Here is a 26,076-nt window from a genome sequence, read left to right as displayed (position 1 = left end):
AACAGTCAGAGAATCGATTATTGCTAGACAGGTTTGCCGAGGTTGTACGGTGTTAGTTTGTGGTCGTCAGACCTCAGCCAACCTAGTTGAGCTAGAAATGTGGGCTTTTGATACTATCATGGGCATGGACTGGTTGGCAGCTTGCTATGCCATAGTTGATTGTCGAGCAAAGATAGCTAGATTTCATTTTACGGGTGAACCAATCCTTGAATGGGTAGGTAATACAGCGACACTCGGAGGTAGGTTTATTTACTATCTGAAGGTGAGGAAGATGATCGCCAAATGGTGCATTTATCATATTGTGAGACTTAGAGATGCAGATGCTGAGATACCTACACTTCAATCTATTCCAGTAGTCGAAGAGTACGCAGATGTATTCCTAGATGAACTTCAAGGTAGTCCTCCAGAGCGATAGATTGATTTTGGCATTGATTTGCTTCCGGGAACTCAACCAATATCCATCCCTCCGTATAGAATGTCACCTGCCGAATTAAAGGAGTGGAAGGAGCAGTTAAAAGATTAGCTGGAGAAAGGTTTTATCAGGCCCAGTACCTCACCTTGGGGTGCACCGATATTGTTTGTAAGGAAGAAAGACGACTCGTTGAGGATGTGTATCGATTATAGGCAACTGAACAAGGTAACTATTAAGAATAAGTAGTATCCACTTCCAAGGATAGATGACTTGTTTGATCAGTTCCAGGGAGCTAGATGCTTTTCAAAAATAGATTTATGATAGCGGTACCACCAGGTCAGAGTTCGGGAAAAAGATATTCCTAAGATAGTTTCAGGACCCGATATGGCCACTTCAAGTTCCTTGTCATGTTCTTCGGGTTGACGAATGCACCTGCCGTATTTATGGACTTGATGAATAGCCTATTTTGGCCATTTTTAGATTTGTTCATGATAGTATTTATTGATGATATTTTGGTTTATTCACGTTCAGAGGATGAGCATGCGGACCACCTGCGAGCGGTACTCCAAACCCTCCGCGATAGTAAATTATATGCTAAGTTTTCTAAATGTGAATTCTGGTTAAAGTCAGTAGCATTCTAGGGGCACATTGTATCCGATGGAGGTATAAAGGTAGACAATCGGAAGATTGAGGCTGTGAAATCCTGGCCTAGACCTACCACTCCGACAGAGATTCGTAGCTTTCTAGGCTTAGCAGGATACTACCGGAGGTTTGTAGAGGGTTTTTCTTCCCTTTCGGTACCATTGACAAAGTTGACGCAGAAAGCAACTAAGTTTCAGTGGACAGAGGTTTGCGAGCAGAGTTTCCAAGAGCTTAAGAACGGTTTGACCTCAGCGCCAGTTCTAGCACTTCCAGAGGGTCCAGATGGTTATGCCATGTATTGTGATGCCTCAGGTGTCGGGTTAGGATGTGTCCTGATGCAACATAGGAAAGTAATTGTGTATGCTTTAAGGCAGTTAAGGAAGCACGAGCGGAATTATCCGACCCATGACCTCGAATTAGCTGCAGTTGTCCATACACTTAAGATATGGCGACATTATTTATATGGCGTTCATGTTGATATATTTATAGATCATAAAAGCCTGCAATATATCTTCAAGCAGAAAGAATTGAATTTGCGATAGAGGTGATGGCTTGAGTTATTGAAAAATTACGATGTTAACATTCTCTACCATCCAGGCAAAGATAATGTGGTAGCAGATGCCTTAAGTCGCCGATCGATGGGTAGCTTAGCACATGTAGAGGCCGAAAAAAGAAAATTAACTAGAGAGATTCATCAATTGGCTTGTTTGGGGGTTCGGTTAGTAGACTCTGGCGATGGTGGAGTTGTACTCCAAAATACTGCAAAATCATCTCTCATAGCTGAAGTAAAGGAGAGGCAGTATGAGGATCCATAGTTGGTCGAGTTGAGAGAGCGAGTTCCACAGCAGAAGAAGTCGTTGTTAGAGATCAAGGGAGATGGAGTTCTCAGATATAGGGGTTGTCTGTGTCTTCCAGATGTAGCAGGGCTACGAGACAGGATTATGTCAGAGGCACATTATTCGTGGTACTCCATTCATCCTGGGTCGACGAAGATGTACCATGACATTAAGGATGTGTACTGGTGGAACGATATGAGGAAGAACATTGCTGAGTTTTTCGCTCAGTGTCCTAGTTGCCAGCAGGTGAAGGCAGAGCACCAGAACCCCGGAGGGCTAATGCAGACTATAGAGATCCCGACGTGGAAATGGGAGGCGATAAACATGGACTTTATCACGGGTTTACCTCGTTCTCATCATAAGTTTGATTCCATATGGGTGATAGTTGATAGGCTCATGAAATCAGCTCATTTCCTGCCGGTCAGATCTACATATACAGCAGAGGACTATGCAAAGTTATATATTAAGGAGATAGTGCGACTACATGGGGTACCAATATCTATTATATCTGACCGTGGGGCCCAGTTTACAGTACATTTTTGGAGGTCATTTCAGAAAGGTCTAGGGAGTCAGGTGAATCTCAGCACAACTTTTCATCCACGGATTGATAGACAAGCCGAGCGCACAATTCAAACGCTCGAAGATATGTTACGAGCATGTGTGTTAGACTTTAAAAGAAGTTGGGATGAACATCTACCTCTAATCGAGTTTACATATAATAACAGTTACCACTCCAGTATCCAGATAGCTCCGTACGAGACTTTGTATGGGCGTAAGTGCATATCTCCTATAAGGGTAGTTTGATGTTGGAGAATCTGGGTTACATGGGCCAGACCTGGTTCAGCAAGCCGTAGAGAAAGTAAATCTTATCCGGGAATGACTGTCGACAGCCCAGAGTCGTCAGAAGTCATATTCTGACGTGCGGCGACGAGACTTAGAGTTCGGGGTTAGTGACTGGGTATTCTTAAAGGTGTCGCCTATGAAGGGCGTGATGAAGTTTGGCAAGAAAGGCAAGATTAGCCCACGGTATATTGGGCCTTATAGGATCATTCGAAAAGTGGTCCAAGTAGCTTATGAGTTAGAATTGCCGTCGGAATTGGATTCTGTCCATCCGGTTTTTTACGTATCTATGATACACAAGTGCATTGGCAATCCTACCCGGGTGGTGTCCACGGATGATGTACAGATTACAGAGGACTTGTCATACGAGGAAATTTCGGTTTCCATCCTAGGCCGACAAATCCGCAAGCTACGGAATAAGGAGGTAGCCTCCGTGAAGGTTTTATGGAGAAGCAAGAATGTGAAAGAGATGACGTGGGAAGCGGAGGAAGAAATAAAGCCTAAATACCCCCACGTATTTCAAACTAAAGATATAGCTTGAGGTGGGATACCTCAGCACAGCTTTATTCAGGCTAGTAGGTCATCAGGTAAGCTCTTATTGTTGATTTTCAGAATTTATAATGGACAGTTGTGTGAAGCCAAATGTTTCTATTTATAGACATTGGCCATGTATGGCATGTATAGTATGTTTTCTGGTTGCGTACAGGTTGGTTTTAATCTAATGTACGGAAGAGACTCTGGTAAAGTTTTTCCAAAGTCTCTAAGAATAAACATTCGAGGACGAATAAGAATAAACATTCGAGGACGAATGTTTCTAGGGGGGAAAGAATGTGACATCTCGCATTTTCATACGTTAAAGTTTCGTCGTAAGTTAATTGACATAAGTTCGGGAAGGAAATTATTATGAGATTACAAGTATTATGCTATTTCAAACAAGGGATAAGTAAATTCGTGAAGGTGAGAGGGTAAGCGAATCGAAGAAAATAAAGTTTTTTCAAAGTTTGGCAATTTGGGATAAAATACGGTCCGAGCTATAATACCCGGTATTTATGGACTAGTGCCATACTAGGTACCATATGACCATGATAGTATGATGTATAAAGTGTATTAAAAATGAGTAGTATTTTAAGTAATTTGAGATAATTCTTAATTATGTGGATAATTGGTTAAATAATAAATTAGTGGGGAATAAATAAATTGATTAAGGAGTTGTGAATAATTGTAAGTGGGGACAAATCCTCCCCCACGCGGCAGCAAGTAGAGCAAGAGTTAAGTGACTCTTGCCTTTGGACAATGTAATTAGTAGGCACTTGGACAACATTCCATAGCCATTTTACACGTAAGAAGTGGAATATGTTAGTCATCTCTAACTCATCTTCAATAGAAACCAAATCCACTCTGGCAAAGATTAGACAATACTACAAAGGCATAGAATTTAAGCTACAAAAATACACAAGGTCGTGAATGGTATAATTGTTCAATATACAAGGTACATATGACTACTAAAATCTGAAAATCAAGAAGTGGCTGTGGAATTTCTATATGAGTTATAAAAGATATAAGTACTCCAGCTTCCCCTCCCAAATTATTTTCATTAGGAAAATATAATATAGCATACAGAAAGACAAAACAAGGAACGAAGGTGAGGGAGTTTTGAAATTCATATGAAATTGCACTGCATAATAACAATGAGATGTTGCAATTCTAAGGGAGTACGGTACAATCCTTCTCAAGAATATCATACGAATTTTTCCCTACTCCAGGTGTGTTAAGGCTAAGCCCTTCCTTCATTTTGGCATGATCCCGTAATAGCAAAAATCTGAAAAATTATGCCGAATTGTAATAATACAGAGGAAAATATTTAGGGAACAATAATATGTGGATTATTATGTAAGGATTTCCTAATTGAAGGTGTTGAGATACCTTTATTACTAACACACTGATACTTTTACGAATGATCCCGTAATAGCAAAAATTTGGAAAATTATGCTGAATTGTAATAATGCAGTGGAAAATATTTAGGGAACAATAATATGTGAATTATTATGTAAGGATTTCCTAATTGAAGGTGTTGAGATACCTTTATTACTACCACACTGATATTTTTACGATTTCGGCGTAAGTGATACCAAAGTATAAAATAATCCTGGTTTAGTCAACGAACATAAGCTTACAAATACCATATGTCATTACTTAAGTAAATGAATGATTACATAATAAGAAAATCCATTACATGAGTTAGTGACGAGACATAAAGAGAAATTCATATTTCGGAAGTCGAGCGCCTATGAGCGAGCCTACTACGGCAGACTAGATATATACATATACCGAGCCTTATAAGGCCGCACAGCTATTTTACTTACTATATTGAGAGAGTTGAGTCAGCATCAGCAGATGAGCATATCTTCAGATTATCTTTGACTCCCAGTTACTTTCAGCTATTATATTATCAGTTCAGTTTCATGTTTCAGTTATATTATTGCCTTTCATACTCGGTATATTATTTCGTACGGATGCCCATTTTTTTCTGGGGATGCTGCATTTCATGCGTGCAGGTTCAGACAGACAAACGGGTAGACCTCATAAGTATGTGTTGCCCGATTTCAGCTTTATCGGTAAGCTCTACGTCCTTCGGAGTTGCCGGGTCTAGAGTTTTATGTACATCCTGTATATATATGTATATAGGTTACGGGTAGGTCGGGGCCCTGTTCCGATCACAGTACATCTATCAGTAGAGGCTTGTAGACATATCCTGTCAGTTAGTGCAGTATGTTGGGCTTGTAGGCCCTGTATGTATATTTTGTTGACTTGTCAGTTGTAGCAGTTATGACGGCCTTGCCGGCCTAGCTTCATATTGACATTTAGTCGGCATTAATTTCCATTCAGTTTTATATTTTGCTTCGCAAATTATCTTGCAATGTGGCCCCTGGCCAAAGTATGATATTATATGTCCATAGTTTCTTAGTCGCAAGTTGGTATGCAAGGATAGGTGAGGCACCGGGTGCCGGTCTCTCCCCCTCCCCTCTCCAGGTTCGGAGCATGACAAAAATCATCATACGAACCTATCGGAACAATCAAAATTCGATTCCGAGTCCGTTTACCCCAAAGTCAAATATTGGTCAACTCTTTCAACTTAAAGCTTCTAAAAAGAGAACCATTCTTCCAAATCAATCCCAAACCACTAGAAAACTGAAATCAACCATACACGCAAGTCATAATACATAATATGAAGCTACTCAGAGTCTCAAACCAGTGAATGGAACGCTAAAGCTCAAAACGACCGGTCAGGTCGTTATATATGGTTGATTATTTGTTTGGTTGTTTGATTTAGCATGTCGTGTAGTTGAAAATACATCAGAATTCTAACGAAATTTATTGACTTTTTTAACTGATTTCCGGTCACTATGGTCGAAATATTTACTTTGAAATTGCCAGATATTCGATCGAAGTGGTCGGAAGATTTAATTATTTGTTTAATTAATTTTTAAATATTCCATAGATTCGGTCGGAAATATTAATTTTTATTTTAATTAATTTATATCTTTTGATTGATTATGCCGAAACAATTACAATTTTTTAAATAATTTTTTATTTACCGGCTGAAATGGTCGCAAATCTACCGACCAAAGTGGTCGAAACATTTGAATTTATTTGGTCATCACAGTTTTTCAGTTTTGCGACCAAAATGGTTAGAAGTTTCCGACTGATTTCATCAAAAAGAAAATCTGACCATCTATTTTTCAACCTATTGATTTCGGTCGTAAATCCATCGGAAATTTCTATTTTCCGACCAATTTCCGATAATTTTGATTGTCGGAAATTTGACATTTTCTAGTAGAGTCTTAACTTTCAAGTCAAACCCCCTCTTTTTTCTCTTTAGATTCCTTGTTTCAAGACAAAATCGATAATAGATTCATGTAATAATCATAGATCTATGTTAAGATTTTTTATCCCAAAGATGTAGATGAAATCTCCTCCATAAATCTCTCAAATTCGCGTCTTGTAGCTCTAAAAATGATAAAATAAAGTTTATGTACGAAATAGGGATTAAATAAGCTAAAAAGCTGAAATTTTAGAACTGGAAGCTCGTCCATAGTCCGTGCATGGCGAGGACCCGGGATGAGCTGCCCCTTGGCTCATCTTATCCCCTCACATTACGGCCAAGTCGCGAGCCTCTACGACCTGGTGCTGACTTGCTAGTTTTTCTCTTTCAAATCATCCTTTAACGCCCCGAAACTCACGTGAGTCCCCGGGACCCCTCCAAGCCACCTTGCTAGTCCACTTACCCTATGCGAACTTGTCCAAATACTCTAAGCACATATAGAAATATCACAAGTAAGAATAGAAGTCCAAATCAGACTATGAACTTGTCACGACCCAAAACCTAACCCGTCGTGATGGCGCCTATCATGGTACTAGGCAAGCCGACCTTTCCAAAATATTTTCAAAATTTAACAGAAATGAATTAAGACATTTAAAATAACTTGAGTTTTTCATAAAACGGGGGTAAAACCCAATTAAAATATAAGTGCGAAAAAATAGCCTGACATCGGGGTGTCACTAAGTCAGGAGCATCTAACAACCAATCTAGAAACAGAGTCTACTACAGTCTGTGCCAAATGCCATTATAAGAGAGAAAAGATAATAAGAAAGGAGAAACAAGGACTGCGAACGCCGATAACTACCTCGTAAGTGTCCGATAATCAGCTCGCACACGAACTCAGCGATCGCCAGAACCGTACACACATGGATCTGCACATGAAGTGCAGAGTGTAGCATGAGTACAACCAACTCAGCAAGTAACAGAATTAAATAAGGAACTGAGAAGTAATGACGAGCTATAAAAATACAGTTCATTTCAAAAGTTTTCAGTAAAGAGTGAACATACTTTCAATTCCGGTGGTGTAAGTCAAATCAGTTCGAGCTCAAGTAAAACAGATATGAATCTTCCAGAAATTTGACTACAACGACAGATAACAACTAAGTGCAACAATAAATAAAAGCAAGTACAGCCTCTCAAGGCAGCAGTCACTCAACTCATACTCTCGGCTCTCAGCTCTCAATACACACTAGCAATAGGTACCTACGCTCACTGGGGATGTGCAGACTGCGGAGGGGCTCCTTTAGCCCAAGCGCTATATTGCTGCGGCGTGCAGCCCGATCCAATATTATTGCGGCATGCAACCAGATCCAATATTATTGCAGCGTGCAACACGATCCAATCTTGTTGCGGCGTGCAACCCGATTCATATACCTCACAGCTCGCAGCTCGACACTCAGGCCCTATCTCAGTTACTAACCTCTCCAGTCCCTCGGGCTCACAAAATATCATAATAACCAGCCCAAACAGAGAACACAGCAAGTATCAACAAGAAATGAGAGGAAACAGAGATATAACACACAAAAAGACTGTGATTAAGTACAAGACAATAATTAGCAGTCAATTCAACAAGTATACGATCGTTGCGGGTCCCAACAGTGATATCATGTGGCCTAAGCATGGTTTCTAACATGAAAGGTAGTCAATTGCTCAAAAACAAGGAAAAATAAGTAATAACAATGGCTATTCGACTTTACAGTCACACGAGACGGACCAAGTCACAATCCCTCATGGTGCACGCTCGCACGCCCGTCACCTAGCATGTGCGTTACCTCCAAATATCACATTATACCAATTCCCAGGGTTTTATACCCTCAAAACCAGATTCAAGACTGTTACTTACCTCAAATCGAGCAAATCTCTACTCCAAAATGCCTTTGCCTCTCAAATCGGTCTCCAAACGTCCCGAATCTAGCCACAAGTAGAACAATACAATCAATATAGGCTAAAGGGATCAATTCCACAAGAAAAGTATTAAATTAAAGCCAAAAATCCGAAATTGGCCCGAACCCGGCTCTCGGGCCCACGTCTCGAAATCCGACAAAAGTCACAAAATTCGAAAGCCCATTCACTCACGAGTCTAACTATACCAAATTTACTTAAATCCGATAACAAAATCCCATTCAAAACCTCAAAATCCCACTCAAGAGTTCTTCCTCTTTTTCCCTAATTTCTCACCCCAAATCACAATTTAGATGATAAAATTAAAGATGAAATCATGGGATTTAACCAAAATCAAGTAAGACTCACTTACCCCAATCAACACCATGAAAATCCCTTCAAGAATTACCCAATCCCGTGCTCCCAACTCAAGTTTTTGATAAAATGGCAAAATCCCTGTTTTTGGAAACTTTAATACTGCCCAGACAGTTCCATAATCGCGATCGCGGAAATAGCCTCGCGATCGCGAAGAACAACTTCGCTGCCCCAAGATTTTTACCCCATGCGATCACAGAATCACCCATGCGATCGCGGATCACTGCCTCTCATACCTACGCGATCGCATCCTGCCTCACGCGATCGTGCAGAGCATTGGCCACACCTCCTCTCCTGCTCAAATCTTTCTACGCGAACGCGACCTTAGCCACGCGTTCGCGAAGCACAACTTTGCACACACACGCGATCGCGTTCCTAACTCTGCGATCGCGTAGAACAAACTCACCCCTGCCCCGAATAAGCTTATGCGATTGTGAATGAATCCCTGCGATCGCGTACAAGGAAACCAGAACCTGTTGCAACCAGACTTCAGCTATCAAGCCTAGTCCAAAAAATGACCCGTTAACCACCCGAAACTCACCCGAGGCCCCAGGACCTCAACTAAACATACCAACACATCCCAAAATATCATACGAACTTAGTCAAGCCTTTGAATCACTCAAAACAACATCAAAACAATAATTACACCTGCATTCAAGTCTAAAGAACTTCTAAACTTTCAAATTCAACAAACGATGCCGAAACCTACCAAGCCACGTCTAATTGACCTCAAATTTTGAACACAAATCATATTCAACATTATGGACCTACTCCAACTTCTGGAATCGGAATCCGACCCCGATATCAAAAAGTCAACCCCCCGGTCAAACTTTCCAAAAATTCGATTTTCGCCATTTCAAGCCTAAATTAGCTACAGACCTCAATTTCATAGTCCGTACACGCTCCCAAGTCCAAAATCACCTAACTGAGCTAACGGAACCAACAGAACTCCATTCCGGAGTCGTCTTCACACACTTCCGACTACGGTCAAAATCCTAAGACTTAAACCTCCATTTTGGGACTAAGTGTCCCAAAACACTCCAAAAAAATAAAACGAAACCTCCCAGCAAGTCACAATAGCAGAAATAGATATGGGAGAAGCAGTAAATTGGGGGTCGGGACTATTACTCTCAAAACGACCAGCTGGGTCGTTACAGAACTCTCTTAAGTTCCTCAAGTTTCAACTTTCATAAGATACTTTTGAATCACATATGAGCCCCTCAAGTACTAAACTGAACATATGTACAAGCCCAAAATCATCATATGAACCTATCTGAAGCTTCAAATTACCAATCTGAGCTCGTTAATCTAAAATGTTTACTTTGGTCAACTCTCTTAACTTTAAGCCTCTAGTTAGAAACCAAGCATTCCAAATCACTTCCAAACCTCTCAAGACCTGAACCACCCATACTTCCAAGTCATAAAATCATCAAATTAACCTACGCAATGTTTAAAAAGAAATGAGGTTCTAGAACTCAAAACAACCAGTTGGATCGTTATAAAAATATTGGTTAGTAATCAGTTTCCAAATTCTGAACCACAAAGTTGTTACGAATTATTTGTTTAATCTGTTCGTAATATACTAATGGATTTTGGTCATTGGTGAAATCTGTTGGCAATTCAGATTTTCTTCGTAGTGACTGGCCACACCCAACTATGCCCTAAAAAGAGATTAATCAAACAGGCATTTTAAAATCTTAGTACAATTTTATATTTTTTAAGATTTCCAGTAATGCCATGCATGTTACACTACTAGAAAATTGCCAAATTGCATCCACCAGTACCGACCGATATCGGTCGGATTTAAAGAAAAAGAAACCGATTTTCGACCGCTTTTAATTCTTTGGAAGAATAATGGTCGCTAAGGCATTGCGACCGAAGGCGGTGTTTCTTACCGAAGTAGGTCGGTTAATTCAATCGTTGGTTGACCGCTTTGATTGACAAACATAAATATACCGACCTACATCGGTCGTATTATTTAAATTATTATTTATTTATATTTTTAAAATATCGACCGACTTCGGTCGGAATCATAAATATGTAATAATTTTATATTTCTTTCTAAATTTTAACATACCGACCGAAATCGGTCGGAAAAATAGAATAATAAATAAATAAAATTAATAAATTTCCAACCGACGTCGGTCGAAAATTTCAAATTTCTGCAGATTTCAAATTGAAATTTTCGATCGACGTCGGTCGGTAAATATGAGTTTCCGATTTTTTTGTTTGAGAATTCTGACCGAAATCGATCGGTTTTCTGGGTAAACACCTGGCAGAATACACCAAGTGCCAATTATAACCAATATCCATCCTATAATGACAGCATTACATTGCTTTCATTCAACCACAATTAACCAACAATAATTAACCAACAACAACAATTAACCAACAACAACAACTTTAACCAACAATAACCATAACAATAACAACAACAACAATTAACCAACAACAACCACAACAATAACAACAACAACTATACAAATGTTAAATAACAGAATAATATCAACAATACAATCAACGTTCAAAACTATTCCCAACTAAATATTCACAAGTTCAAAACTTTGTTTAGCAATACATACCATTCAATGAGTGTTTTGTATTGCATCTTCTCCATCTTTATTACTAGAAGCTTCATCGTCGGCATGGTTCAAAGGATCACAACGAGAAAGATTAGTATCTGGGGAAAGCTCACGTGACCCGGGAATGAGGAAAGCACCACTAGCAAGAAGATTGGCCAGCTGACCTTGAAGGAGATTAAATTGTTGGTCCCTCTTTTCTAGCTGAACTTGAATGGTATCAAGTTGTCTATCTCTCTTTTGTTCTCTAGCCTTTGTCTCTTCAAGCTCTGCTGTCAGCTTTGCGATCTTCTTCTCCAAAGATGAGAGAGTCGACCTATCAATTGTCTGGGCTTAGGCGGAAGTCCCTATACCTTACAATCCAGCCCTGTAGCGCCTAAATGATCTCTCTGGAAGGCCGTATGCTATCCCCTTTTTAGGACCACCGACAACATCTAACCATATCTTCTGCGCTCTTTATCTGAAACGGGTGGTCGCTCGCCTTGCTTATTCGGTGGCAAGCTCTGAGTGTACTCCTCCACATTAATCTTGTAGCGACCCTTTATTTAGAAGATAGAAAATTATTAACTATATAAAATTATAAATATTAATTTCAAGTTATTGTAGTTATGAAACTTTCATATGTAATCTCCGCCCGGTCCTCGACCCATCTACTTGGATATGTCGGTGCCTTCTTCTTCCGGATGTGAGTCTCCATGAAGAACTCATCATGAGTCATCTTCCTCCTATATTTTTTTTCTACAAAAATAATAAAACATGTTAACTAAATTAAAATATATAAATATAGTTCGATAAAAATAGAATTAATATTTTAAGGAATTACCAGTAGTCTCCTCGCAGTCCCCATGCTCCTTACGCCCACACAGTGCAAGGAGCCACCCTTCTCAGATGCTCGGACCTTCTTTTTCTGTTCACTCTTCTTCTCGAACTTCTCAGTGGCCCACTGCCTCCCATATCCTCCCATATGTGTGGTAGAACCCATGAAGGCTTCTTGCTCTTCTTTCGAGCAGAATAGAAGGAAGTGGATAGTCTCTTACGGCATTTGAACTTAAAATTTGCAAGAATGGAACTGTTATGCTAGTCTTCCAAGGTACACTTAGTCTGCAAATGGAGTGTGTAACTTTAGATGAAAATATTATTAATATAATGCTTAAATAGATAAGAATTGTATTAAAACCTTAAATTGGTTAAAAATTTATTGCACGAGCTCTGGTGGAAAGTTACTCCAAGTCGCATAGGGTGCATAATACAACTGGCCAAGAGCTTCAGTGATTATCTTTTTAGTTCGATGATTAGGTATGAACCTACAACATAGAAATTACATTAAATAAACAAGACTAGCTATTATAATTCAGCAATAACAAAGAAGTAATAAATAAATCTTACCCATTTCCCTCAGGCCTGATGATCATTCTATGATAACGATCATACCTCACTTCCTCTGGATCATCTTCCTCCTATAAATCTGAAGCGTAAGGAGAAGGGGAGGCATCTGGCTCAGCGCTACTATCCCGAAGGCGAAGTCTAAAAATGCTAGGAGACGAACTCGTAGAGAGGGAGACGGGGTCGCTGATGAAGATGGATGCGATCCATACCCCATGGCCCTGTGACTACTGCGATCTGGCTGGCTGAAATCTAGATGGATGCGATCCAGTTGGTGATGAAGAAAATGGAGCAGATGACGAGCGTATCACCACATGGCCCTGTGACTGCTGAGTCGATGGACCCATGTAACTATATGCAGGATCATGTGGAGGAAGCGGGGTATAGCCCTGTGGCGGAGAATGGTAAGAATACTGCTGGGAGGGCGAATGGTAGGTAGTCTGATGAGTAGATGGATGTGGTGGAAAAGATGTGTGCCTAGAAGATTGCTGACAGCCATCAACAGCGGACGGATGCAAGTGTGGAGAGGAAGGAAGCGAGGGTGTAGCACCATCATCATGATCAATAGGCCTTTTATCCTTCTTATACCTACCTCGACCCCTACCGGTCATCTGCATAAATTAAAGAAAATGTTAGAATTGAGAATATAAATCTATATAAGTTGAGAGCACTTGAAAAACTAACACGCTAGTCGTCTTCGAAATATCCTTCCTCATCCGAAAATTCTTCCTCTTCACTTATTTCATTTTCATTAGGTGATTCTTCATCTTCATTTTCTATGATTGTCATTTCCTCCATATCAACTTCTTCTAATATGCGTTGAGGATGCTCCAAGTCATTTTCTAACTGATCATCCACCATTTGGTTAACACTTGAGGTATTATTTTGGTAAGCAATATCTAGCACATTCTCAACTTCCACCATACCAACAGGCTTAGTTTTGATTACAACCAACCAATAAGCGTTATCCTTCCACAGTGGATATGGAGCATAATACAATTGCCTAACTTTTTCTACAATTATAAAAGGATGATAGCGATCATACTCTCTCTTTTTATTAACCTCAATTATGTTGTACTGCGAGTGTACATTTGTACCTCTTCAAGGTGTTGGGTCAAAGCACTTGCATCGGAAAAGTATGATCTTCTTATTTGGCTAAGCTGAATATTATAATTCTAGAATCTCTTTGATCACACCATAATAATCATTTTCCTCATACTGGTTGCCTTCACCACTTTTGAAACACACCCCACTACTATTGCTTTTTTTTATATACTTGGAGCATTCATCAATATTGAATTAGTTAAGCCATTCAATTAGACTAACTCACTTACTATTAATCATAATTAATAAACCCTAAATTATAATTTAATGTGCCCTAAAAGTCCAACTACGATATTTCATCTACATAAAGAACAAATAAATTGCATGTTATATTAATCATAATTCAAATTAAATTATAGATTAAGTTACATAATAAACTTTAGTTACAAAATACAACATAGTCTAACACTAGAATATTGAATTAGTTAAGCCATTCAATTAGACTAACTCACTTAATATTATTCATAATTAATAAACCCTAAATCATAATTTAATATGCCCTAAAAGTCCAACGACGACATTCCATATCTATAAAAAACATATATATTACATGTTATATTAATCATAATTCAAATTAATTTATAGAATTAAATTACATAATAAACTTTAGTTACAAAATCCCAAAAATCCCAAATTGTAAACCCTAGTTTATACAATTGAAAGAATTTAAATAATTAAAATTAATAAATGTAGATAACTAACATTTAAAGAGATGAGGGGTATGATTTTGGAAGTGACGCGGCAGTGGGTGGCGCGGCAGTGGCGGAGGAGCAGTGGTGGTACGACAGTAGTGGCGGAGGAGCAGTGGTGGCGGAGGAGCAGTGGTGGCGCAGGAGAGACGAAGTGGGGAGGTTTGATTTTGGGTGAGAAGGGAGTGGTGAGGTGATTTGTGTGTGTATAAGTGTTTGACCATTTTGACCATTAATATCGACCGATTTCGGTCCGTAACTTATTTAAAAATAAAATATATAGTGCCATAAGATGTAGTGCTATATTAAAACATAAGTTGTAGCAATAACAACATATACTCGGTCAAATCACACAATTTGAGAATATATATATATATATATATATATATATATATGTGTGTGTGTGTGTGTGTGTGTGTGTGTGTATGTGTGTGTGTGTGTGTGTGCGCGTATGTATGTGTGTTTATATATGTGTGTGTATGTATATAAATAAATATATATACAATTTAGTATTTCCGATCGATATCGGTCTGAAATTTTATAATTATATGATAAATAATTATTTATTATAAAAAAAAACAATTGACGTAGGGCAGAAAAAAATTAAATTAAACATTCCGACCGACATCGGTCTGTATTCTATAATTATTTTAATTAATCATTTCTTTTGTAGATAGTATGCAAATCTCACCAGTCTTTGGTCAAAGATTGACCATTTTCCGACCGAAATCTGTCGAAAATTTTAACTGTGTCAGATAAAGCAAACTTTCTTTTTTGTGGGACCACATAAACCGACCGACGTCAGTCGGTATTCTTATTTATAATTTTTTATTTGATTTTTTCGATCATTTTACTTTGTTTTCAATCGATTTCGGTCGGTATTTCTTTCCGACCAATATCGGTCGGAATGCCTTGGACGAAGACAGTTTTCTAGTAGTGAATTATCACGTTATTTGGGTTAGAGAGACAGAAATAACTTATGTATTTGGGCAAACGTTTTCTTGCAAATGAATTCAACCCTTTCTTAGAAGAAATACATTTTCTTTACTAATAAACTTACTTAAGTAAACACTTATATATAGATCCAATCAATCACCTCGTATCCAAAGATCACAAACTTATTGATATCATTAAGTGATAGGGAGAGAAGATGGAGCCAGGTGGTTGTGAAGAAATGCACGAGATAGTCATAGTGGGTGGTGGCCTTTGTGGCCTTGCTACGGCCCTTGCTTTGCACAAGTACTTTTCTTTTTCTTCCTCTTCTTCTGTGGACTAGTTAAGTTTTAGCAAAGATCAAGCAGTTTACTTAAGAAAGAAAACATATGTATAACTAAATGCAGGAAAGGGCTAAAGAGTGTTGTGTTAGAGAAATCAGAAACGCTAAGAGCAGCAGGAGCAGCAATAGGTGTATTGCCTAATGGATGGAGGGCATTGGATCAGCTTGGTGTTGGTTCTCACCTAAGATCTACTTCTCTACCTCTTCAAGGGTACTCTTTTTGTCAATTTCTCCTTTTCTAATGATCCACTTACCCATTTGATTTTGGATAATTTTATCTTTTTGTTTTCAAGAAGGTTTAGACGTGTCTTATTTCTTTTTTTAGTCTCTTATTATTTCTATATCTAGCATTCTCATTTCATTATTAATGATATTCATTTATAAGAGTAACATGACATGTTTTAGACCACTAGACTAAGTTTAATATGTTACATACACTTTTAGTTTAAGACCAAAAGATCAAAAAGTTTTCTTTTATATCCTTAAATTTCGTGCCTGATAAACTAATTAGCCATATAAAATCAAAATGCAGGGAGCAGATATTAACTTAAAGTAATGATCAACCAACCGAAAGAGTTGGGGACCTCCATTAACAAACAACCAGGAAAAGAACTTTACCATGCGAATTCTTTTACCTTGTCGTTTCAATTTATCTGGTGGCGTTTGATAGAGCACGAATTTAAGAATGAAAGAAAGATTGTGGCTAACATAGGCAGTAGATATTTCAATTGTTATAATTTATCTCATTAAACGATCGAAAAATAAAAAATTTAAAGTTATATTATTTCTAAATTAAAAAGTGTGGTACTCTTTGTTGACGGACTTTAAATGAATGCGTGTCACATAAATTGGGACTGATTGAATAATAAACAACTAGAAAATCACGCTAAAGATATAATTAAAAGTATTATAGAGACAATGACTGAAGGTAAATACAACATCAGTCGTCAAATTGGCCAAATGACTACTTATGTTTTGAATTGATTTTAACTTATGTACATTAAATACTATAATTATTTTTACTATTAGGTCACTTAAATGCCAATTATGTACGTAGAGTAAAAGCTTTTTGTACGGTGAGCATCTATAAGTTAAATCATGGTGATATATTTTCCTTCATCTATGACAATCAAGAGCTTATTTTGTCTTCTCACCTTTGCGTTTCCATTTGCTAGAACAATGGTACTTTTGATTTACTTGCAACTCGTTGTACTCTTGTTAACTTTATGGAGTATATCATCACTTCAAAACAGGACTCGAATGACATGGATCGACGAGGGCAAAGAACAATACACACATAACAAGTAAGTAAAAAACTGAGATCTTTTTCTACACTTGAAAGAACAGAAAGTAAACATTTACCATTGTATGAAAAGGAACATTGGGGAGGTTCGCTGTCTGAAAAGGAGCGATATAGTCGAAACATTTGCTGATGCTTTGCCTCCGAAGACAATACGTTTTGGATGTGAAATTGCGTCAGTGGAAATGGATCCTCTCACTTCATTACCATGCATTGTACTATCTAATGGAAAGCGTATTGGTGCCAAGGTACTTTTTCTTTATTGCTCTTTCCTCTAGTTCATATTTGAATATAAGTACCGTTTTTGTTTTTGTTCTTACGAAATCGTGCAAACTCAATTCTTATACCATTTGAAAGTGTTTAATGCCAAAGAAGCTATATTAGCATCTATCGTCGCGCTGATAAACTATGTATGATCTGGCTGGGGTTCAATGGAATCTCATGATAAAAAAAATTACCGTGGAAACTTCTGATATTTTGGTAAAGGTGGCTAACAAATTCTTTAGGTTGTAGGATCAAATTTCACTTGTGACACTCTAGCACTCTTTTGAATCTCCTTGTTAGAACTCTTGGCGCGTTGTCATAATTTATCAGTATTGAGTGTCATCAATTTAATGGACCAATAAGCATTAAAAAAATCTGATAATAGAAGCTAAATTATTAAATTAAAGGCTTACTATTATTACATTTCCCTTGTCACAAGACAATTAAGAATTTGTTGTCAGAAACTTTCATGACAAGAATCGAAATCAAGTATTTCTTTCACATTTGTTGTTAGTGGTCAATAGTTGATTCCATTATCTTTGAGTGATTATTGCAGATTTTGATCGGGTGTGATGGATCGAGGTCAGTAGTGTCAAGTTTCCTTGGGGTAAAGCCTACCAAAACTTTTCGTATCTCTGCAATCAGGGGTTTAACGAGTTATCCAAATGGTCACTCATTTCCTCTCGAATTTGTCCGCCTCATAAGTGGTCAAACTAAATTTGGAAGATTACCGATCAATGATAAGTTGGTCCATTGGTTTATTAATGTTCATCACGGAACAGGTACCTCCTATTCAAATTGATAGAACACGTTAATGAGCATTACTTGAATTGTGATATTTTTTCACGAGCCCATTATAGAAATTTGTTTGAAAATATGTGCTACTAATACTTGCTCTGCGTATTTGTATATCCATCTTTCTTCTTCTTTATATGATCTGTTTGATTGTGTACCTTTCACTGCACGTGATATATTCTTAACTCAATGTTTACAATGTGCACATTCAGATTCCAAATTTCCACAAGAGCCAGAGCTTATCAAACAAAGAGCCCTGGAGGCAACAAGTGATCATCCAAAAGATGTACAAGAAATAATAGAGGGATGTGACCTGGATTCTCTATCTTTCACTCACTTGAGATATCACAAACCATGGGACTTGATGCTTGGAAATTTTCGCGAAAAGACAGTAACGGTTGCTGGAGATGCAATGCATGTGATGGGTCCATTTCTTGGCCAGGGAGGTTCGGCAGGAATAGAAGATGCAGTGGTTCTTGCAAGAAACTTGGCAAAGACATTAAAGGGAGGTTTTGATCATGAAAAAGTTGGAGAGGCACTGGATCAGTATATAAAAGAGAGGAGAATGAGGGTGGTAAAACTGGCAACACAAGCTTATCTTACTGCCCTTCTTATTGAGAATAGACCAATACTGACAAAATTTATTGTCATAGCTGTGATGGCCCTTTTCTTCAAAAACCCAAATGCTCATGTGGAATATGACTGTGGTCACCTTTGAATGCCAAAATCTCATTACTTCAACACATCCAGGATCTACTAATATGTATCCATATATCCATCATCAATTTGTTGATGTATAAATAAACATCATGTGTTTTGTAATTATATTTCAAAAATTTCTCCTCTTTTCCAATCCATTTAATATTGCATCTCCACAAATATGATGAAGCAATACAGATATGTAGGGCTGGTTAACATTATTGAGCATCAATTTTGTAATGCTGGCTCAGCTGGTATATTTCAATTTCCTTCAATTTTGTAACATAAAAGGGGCTATACAACAAAGTTCATTCTAGGATTCTCAGTTTTCATGGGCTTATCCTAGCACAATACTTCAATGATTAGCGTGCCCTTCTCGTTGGAACTATTTGAGGATGACTGGTTTAAACTTTTAGTCAGTCTGTTAATGTATCAATGTTCTCTTCTCGTTTGAATTGTTTGCGGAATACTTATTGGAACTATTAGTTAAATTTGTCACTGCATCGAAAATAGAGGGTGATAGACGATACTCTTAGATATCCCCTTTTGTATTTGGAAAAGTAAATATATAGGAAATCAATATATCGTTTGTAGGGAATTAATTAATGCTAGGCATATCTGTAATTCAAGTACTTTGACACGCGCATAAAATAGGAGACAGATATGTTGTACGCATAACGGAGAGTACGGCCCACGCTCCTCCTAATGGAGCCGTCGGACGACAACAATCCGGCGCGTACTGAGCATCAAAAGGATCCCCAAGCAAGCACGAGTCGGGCACAAGGTGGAATTCCAGTAAAAATAACTTATGCTAGCACGATTCAGAACTCCCCAGCGACTCCAACTCGTCAAGAGCAAGAATCAGTGGTGGCTAGAAGGACCACACATAATGGAATGCCAGCGGTAATATTCAAGACTAGAGACTATTATAGAGTGATGGCAGCAGAATGTAGAAGAACAATTGTGGGAAAATTTTTGAAGATTCGCCCCCAGATTGACCAAATCAGATCTCGATTTTTCGAACGATTCTCGCTGAAAGGTTCGGTTAGAATGGATGTATACGACAGCTACAATGTGTTTCTAGACTTCACAAATGATGAGGACTTCAACACGATTTGGTTCAAAAGAGTAATAGAAATTGATCAGAAATAAATGTGGCTCCGGAAATGGAGTCCAGACTTCAAACCGGAGGAAGATTTACCCATTGTGCCTATATGAGTTCTTCTGCCTAGTTTACCATTTCTCCTGCACACCTGACATTACCTGCGTCAAATTACAAGTCAAGTAGGTACACCATTGGAGATGGATGTGGCCACTAAAGAGAAAACTCGACCAAGTATGGCCAAGGTACGAGTTGTAGTGGACCTGCTCAAACCATTGCTTAATAGCGTTTGGGTAGGAGATGAAGATGATGACTCCTCTTTGAAGGGTTTTGTGCAGAAACTAGAGTATGAGAATGTCCCCAAGTATTGCAAGCACTGCAAGAAACTAGGACATGTACTGATAAATTGTTGAGTGCTGGAGCGTAAAAGGTTGATGGAAGACAAGGAAACAGAAGAAAGGGGAAAAGAAGTGGCCAAAGAAAAGGTACTGGAAAAGGTGAAGCCGTCTAACGAAACAAAAGCTGATAAATCAAAAATGGGTGAACAATCAAAGCAAAATAAGGACATAGGGTAGCACACTGATAAGGAAGATACAATGGAAGCTAGCAAGGGGAAACAAACAAAACAAAAGAAGGACATAGTGAAGCACACAGACAAGGAAGATATATTGGGAGCTAGTAAGAGTAATAGAGGGAATAACACAAACAAAGTTGAGATAACAAGCAATTCTGCTGAAAGTATGACGATAGCTGAAAGAATTAAAATGCTAAAGAAGAACAAGGTGAAGGCAAAGAAAGTAGCTAAGAATAAAGCCAAAGTAACTTTTAAACCAGTGAAACTGGCACATGTGGGAACCAAGAAGAAAAAACACAAGCAGATAGATCAAGGGGCTCAGGAAGTGATCGAGGAGAGTATGCTGGATAAAAGTACAGGAAGTTCACTAAAAAATTTAAATGCAGTTGAGGAGGACAAAAGGTTCGAACAGAACTTGGAAAATGAATTAAGCAATACAAATGAGAAAAATGTACATCACATATGCTCTAAGGTTAACAGAGGATCAAAAACTAATTCTACAACAGGGAGTGGCAATCAAATGGAGGATACATCAATCATGGAATCATCCTATTTGGGTTCAAAAATTAAAAGACAAGAAGGAATTCAGCTTGTCGTTGAAACAAATAGAGGCCAGCCACAAACTCATTTATCCGGGCAGGTGGATGAAAACTCTAGAGATGAGACTGCCCATAATCTCATAGATGTTTTTTCACCTGCTTCGGATAAGGAGAATGAACTTGAAGATCCAACACAAATATATTTGAAGGAGGTAATAGAAAAAGGAGGTCTGTTCCCGGGAAGAAGGGGAAGCAGTGGACAGAGAAAAAGTGGAAGAAAAGAAAGAAATTAGTCTAACCTTGAGATTAAGGGGAGGACACAAAATAATTAATCCTTCTAATGATCAGTGCAATTTTTTGGAACATTAGAGGGGTTAGATCAAAAAAAGTAATTCACAGATTGAAAAACTTGGTTGGAATAAATGGTGTGCAGTTTGTAGCTGTCTTTGAGCCATTTATCAGCAAGGATAAAATCGAAGGGTACAAGAGGTTTCTGGGTTTCCAACATTATTTTGCAAATGAGGTGGGGCAGATTTAGTGCTTATGGAGTAATAATTTACAAGGAAATATTATTTCTAGTGATGATCAACAAATTACTATCAATTTTCAGGACAATGCTGGTGATAAGAATATTACTGTCTCTGCGGTATATGCTAAGTGTACTGCTATAGAAAGAAAGGAACTTTGGGAGAGCTCTCTGAGTTAGAAGCTCAAGTGGATGCTCCTTGGTGTGTTGGGGGGATTTTAATGTAATACTAGATCCTATAGAGAAACTAGGAGGTAGACCACACAGCACGCATAGGAGCTTTGACTTTGCTGCTTGTATCGATGGATGTGGGATGGTGGATGCAAGGTATGTAGGCTCTAACTTCACCTGGTGCAATAATCGGAGACATAGTAAAAGAATTTGGAAAAGGTTGGACAGGATCATGTTTAATGACTGTTGGAATGATAAGTTTCAGAACATTGTTGTTAGACAGCTCAGCAGGACTGCTTCAGATCATAGACCATTATTGTTGAGGTACTTCTCAGATCAACATGATGACATAAAATATTTTAGGTTTCTCAATTTTTGGGTGGAGCAGCCAGGATTTTATGATCTGGTTAGAGAAACCTGGACATAGAAATCTCTGGTAACTCTATGTGGAGGTTACAACAAAAGCGTAAAATACTGGGAGAAGACTAAGCAGGTGGTCTAGGGAAGATATTGGTGATGTATATCAAAAATTCCATGAATGGAAAGCTGATATGCAAAATTTGGAAGAGCTTGATTCCATTGACAATAATGAGAACTCTAGGGAAGAGCTAAACAAAGCACATGCTGAATATGTAAAATGGATGGCCATGTAGGAAGACCTACTAAAACAGAAATCCTGAGTCAAATGGCTTGAGGAGGGAGACTGCAATAGTAGGTATTTTCACAAGACTATCAAAGACTAGAGAAGAAGGATGCATATATATAGAATCAAGAATAGAAGAGGGAGGTGGATGCAGAGAGAAGACAAGATATCAAAAGCTGTAATCAGACACTTTGAAAAGCAATTTAACTTTCCATCTGTTGAGGTCGATGACGACACAATCAGTTGTATTCCCAGACTGATATCGGAAGAAGATAATACAATACTATCAGGAATGCCTGATGAGGAGGAAGTAAAGGAAGTTGTGTATGACTTGAGCTCTACAAGCTCAGCTGGACCAGACGGATTTAATGGTATATTTTATCATAAATATTGGCATATCATCAAAGGGGATGTAGTAAAATTTTTGCAGAGCTTTTTTAGGGGTAATAAGTTAACTAAATTCTAATATCACACATGTCTTGCTTTGATTCCTAAAGTTAAATCTCCCTCATTTTTTTTTATAGTTTAGACCTATAAGTCTTAGTAACTTTTCTGCCAAAATCATTTTCAAAGTTTTAGCTAGGAGATTGAATCATTTACTCCCTAATCTAATATCTGAAAATCAGAATTGTTTTGTCAATGATTGATTGATTACAGACAATGTACTCTTAGCACATGAAATAGTGCAAAGGGTGAATCAACATAATGGGGGGGGGGAGGGGGGAGACCTAGTGATAAAACTTGATATGGCCAAAGCTTATGACAGAATATCATGGAATTTTCTTATTTCTGTGTTAAGGTAATTTGGATTTTCTGATTTGTGGTTAGATGTAGTATGAAGATTGGTTTCGGAGGTCTGGTATTCAATCATAATTAATGGGTCAAGAAAAGGATTTTTCACTTCTTCACATGGACTAAAACAGGGGGATCCACTGTTCCCGTCTCTTTTCATACTTGGTGCAGAGGTACTATCAAGGTTGTTGAATAGGTTACATGATAACCCATAATTTGTCCATTTTTCAATGAACACTAGGGGACCAAAGGTGAACCATCTTGCATATGCTGATGATATAGTAATTTTCTGTGTTGGGAAGAAGAAAACAATGAAGCTGATAATGAAGCAAGTAAAGTTATATGAAAAAAGCTCCGGACAAAAGGTCAATGAGGACAAGAGTTTTTTCTGCACCGTTCCAAAGGCCTCAATCTCCAGAATCAACAACATAATAGACAGAACTGGTTTTAGACACAAGTTATTTCCTTTCACATATTTGGGGTGTCCTTTATTTGTAGGAAGGAAGAAATTAGAATGCTTTGATGACCTAGTAACCAAAATTGTTAAAAGACTATCGGGGTGGCAAAGTAAACAATTATCATATGGGGGCAAAATGATTCTCATTCAGCATGTGTTACAAGTAATTCCAACTTATACATTGGCGGCAATGGACCCGCCCAAAGGAACTTTCAAGCTAATTGAAAGACACTTGGCTAGATTTTGTTGTGGCAACGACAAACTCCACTAGAGTTCATGGGCAAATCTATGCTGGCCCAAGGAGGAAGGGGGGATTGGAGTTAGAAGACTTGAAGAGATTAGTGATTTGTTTGCTTGTAAAAGATAGTGGAGCTTCAGAACACAGAAATCTCTATGGGCTACATTTGTTAAAGCAAAGTACTGTTGCAGAGTCCATCATGTGGCTAAGGCTAATAACGGGAAGCAGTCTCATACATAGAGGAAGATGCTACAAATCAAAGAAACAACATAAAATAACATCATATGGAGGATACAAGGTGGCGATGGTAACTTTTGGTGGGACAATTGGACTAGTAGAAGTGCATTAGCTAAACTATGCCCTAACCAGTCTAGATCAACCAAACTTACAGTAAGAGACTTTATACAAGAGGGACAATGGAATCACACAAAACTAGTAGAGGTTTTACCAACACAGTTGATGCAATACATTGAGAAGATAAAGATAGGAAATCAAACAAAGCCTGATTATGCTATATGGGATCCTGGCGCTGATGGTAACTTCACTACCAAATCTGCCTGGCAGAATGTCACACAACAGAGGCAGAAAGATCAACTAAAAGGTTAGGTATGGCATAACAAACTTCCCTTTAAAATTTCTTTTTTTGTCATGGAGGTTAGTTCAAAAGAAACTGCCTTTTGATGATGTTCTTAGGAGATTTGGTAAAAATATGGTGTCTAGATGTGTTTGTTGTAACAATCATAAAGTAGAGACTATGCATCACGTATTTGTGGAGACTGAAACTACCAAAATATTATGGCATTCTTTTGGTGCACCACTGGGAATAGTAGGTGGTTGGAAAGTTAAGAGTATATTAGAAGCATGGTGGAGAACTAAACCAAGAAATGTGGTTCATAAGATGGTTTTGCACATTACCCCTATTGTGATTTTTTGGGAGATATGGAAACATAGATGTTCTTGTAAATATGAAGACCAAAGAAAGATGTGGTACAGGGAAATGCAACAACATGTATGGTAGAATATCAGTAAGATATTAGGATTAAACTTCCCATCTTGTATGTTGGGGAACACTCGGACTGAGCTCTGTGAAAAAGTTGAAAGGTTGAAGCCAATCCTCAAATGGACTGTTATCCAATGGCTTAAACCTCCTTTGCAAAAGGTTAAGATAAATACTAATGGTAGTTACTCTCAGGATAAAGCAGGAATCGGGGGCATTGTCAAAGACACTAGTGGAAACATGATCATGGCATTCTCAATTCTAGTTGAATGTAACAACAATAATCAGACAGAAGCTTATGCAGCTAAGTTTGGGTTGGAATGGTGTATGCAACATGGATATTGATATTGCATTCTTGAATTAGATTCACTACTCATTGCTAATATGTTAGTGGATGGGAAAGCCAACAACCTTAAGTTGAAGGAAGCAATTGAAGATACTTCTCAGATCTTACACCAAGTGAATTGCACAATAACACATTGCTATAGGTAAGCAAATCAGGTGGCTAATGGCTTGGCAAAACATGCAGCAGATAGCACAGAACCTCAGTTTTACTATAACTAACAGCAGCTCCCAAGGATGGCAAAAGGATCTTTCCAGCTAGACTTGTGGCAACTTCGTAGTGTTAGAATTAGATACGATAAGGCTAACTTTATTATGAGTTAATATAAATTGGTATAGTCTGACTAGAAGGTAATAGATCCTCCAGTCCAATTTTTGGAAGGCAAATGGTCTATGTTGTAAACTCTATTTGTCTTGGTAATGAAATCTGCTCCCATCGTGGGGTGTTTAACAAAACAAATATCGTTTGTGCTAGTTTAAAATATATATATATGAGACCCGGGGCACCTATATTGATAAAACAACTGTCTTAACATGTGTACCATTTAGAAAAAGACACGTGGCAAGCATTGTCTATAGAGCTTATGCGTAAGCTAGTACGTAAATCGGGAAGTCAGAATGTATACCTTGAGTTATTTTTTAAATCGGGGACATGTAAAAGACCCCTCGGAAGTTCAACTGGAATTCTCATAAGGGAAGATGGGTGTCCGGAGAACTAAGAGTTTACAGATAAGGAAGGT

At 38.1% G+C, this 26,076-nt stretch overlaps 1 protein-coding gene across 1 annotated transcript; it reads left to right on the top strand.

Moving 5' to 3' along the window:
• The first annotated feature begins 15,705 nt into the window (after positions 1-15,705).
• LOC107771595 (monooxygenase 1-like) lies at positions 15,706-19,118 on the top strand. Its single transcript, XM_016591005.2, has 6 exons — positions 15,706-15,860; positions 15,962-16,108; positions 17,151-17,201; positions 17,274-17,445; positions 18,018-18,243; positions 18,469-19,118. Exons 1-6 carry the CDS (start codon positions 15,772-15,774, stop codon positions 18,972-18,974), a joined length of 1,191 nt encoding a protein of 396 aa, XP_016446491.1. The 5' UTR covers positions 15,706-15,771; the 3' UTR covers positions 18,975-19,118.
• Positions 19,119-26,076: the final 6,958 nt, after the last annotated feature.

The sequence above is a fragment of the Nicotiana tabacum genome, chromosome 12, assembly GCF_000715075.1.
Source record: "Nicotiana tabacum cultivar K326 chromosome 12, ASM71507v2, whole genome shotgun sequence".
NCBI lineage: Eukaryota > Viridiplantae > Streptophyta > Magnoliopsida > Solanales > Solanaceae > Nicotiana > Nicotiana tabacum.
The sequence above is the reverse complement of the archived record's forward strand: the minus strand, read 5'-3'. Positions and strand labels throughout refer to the sequence as shown.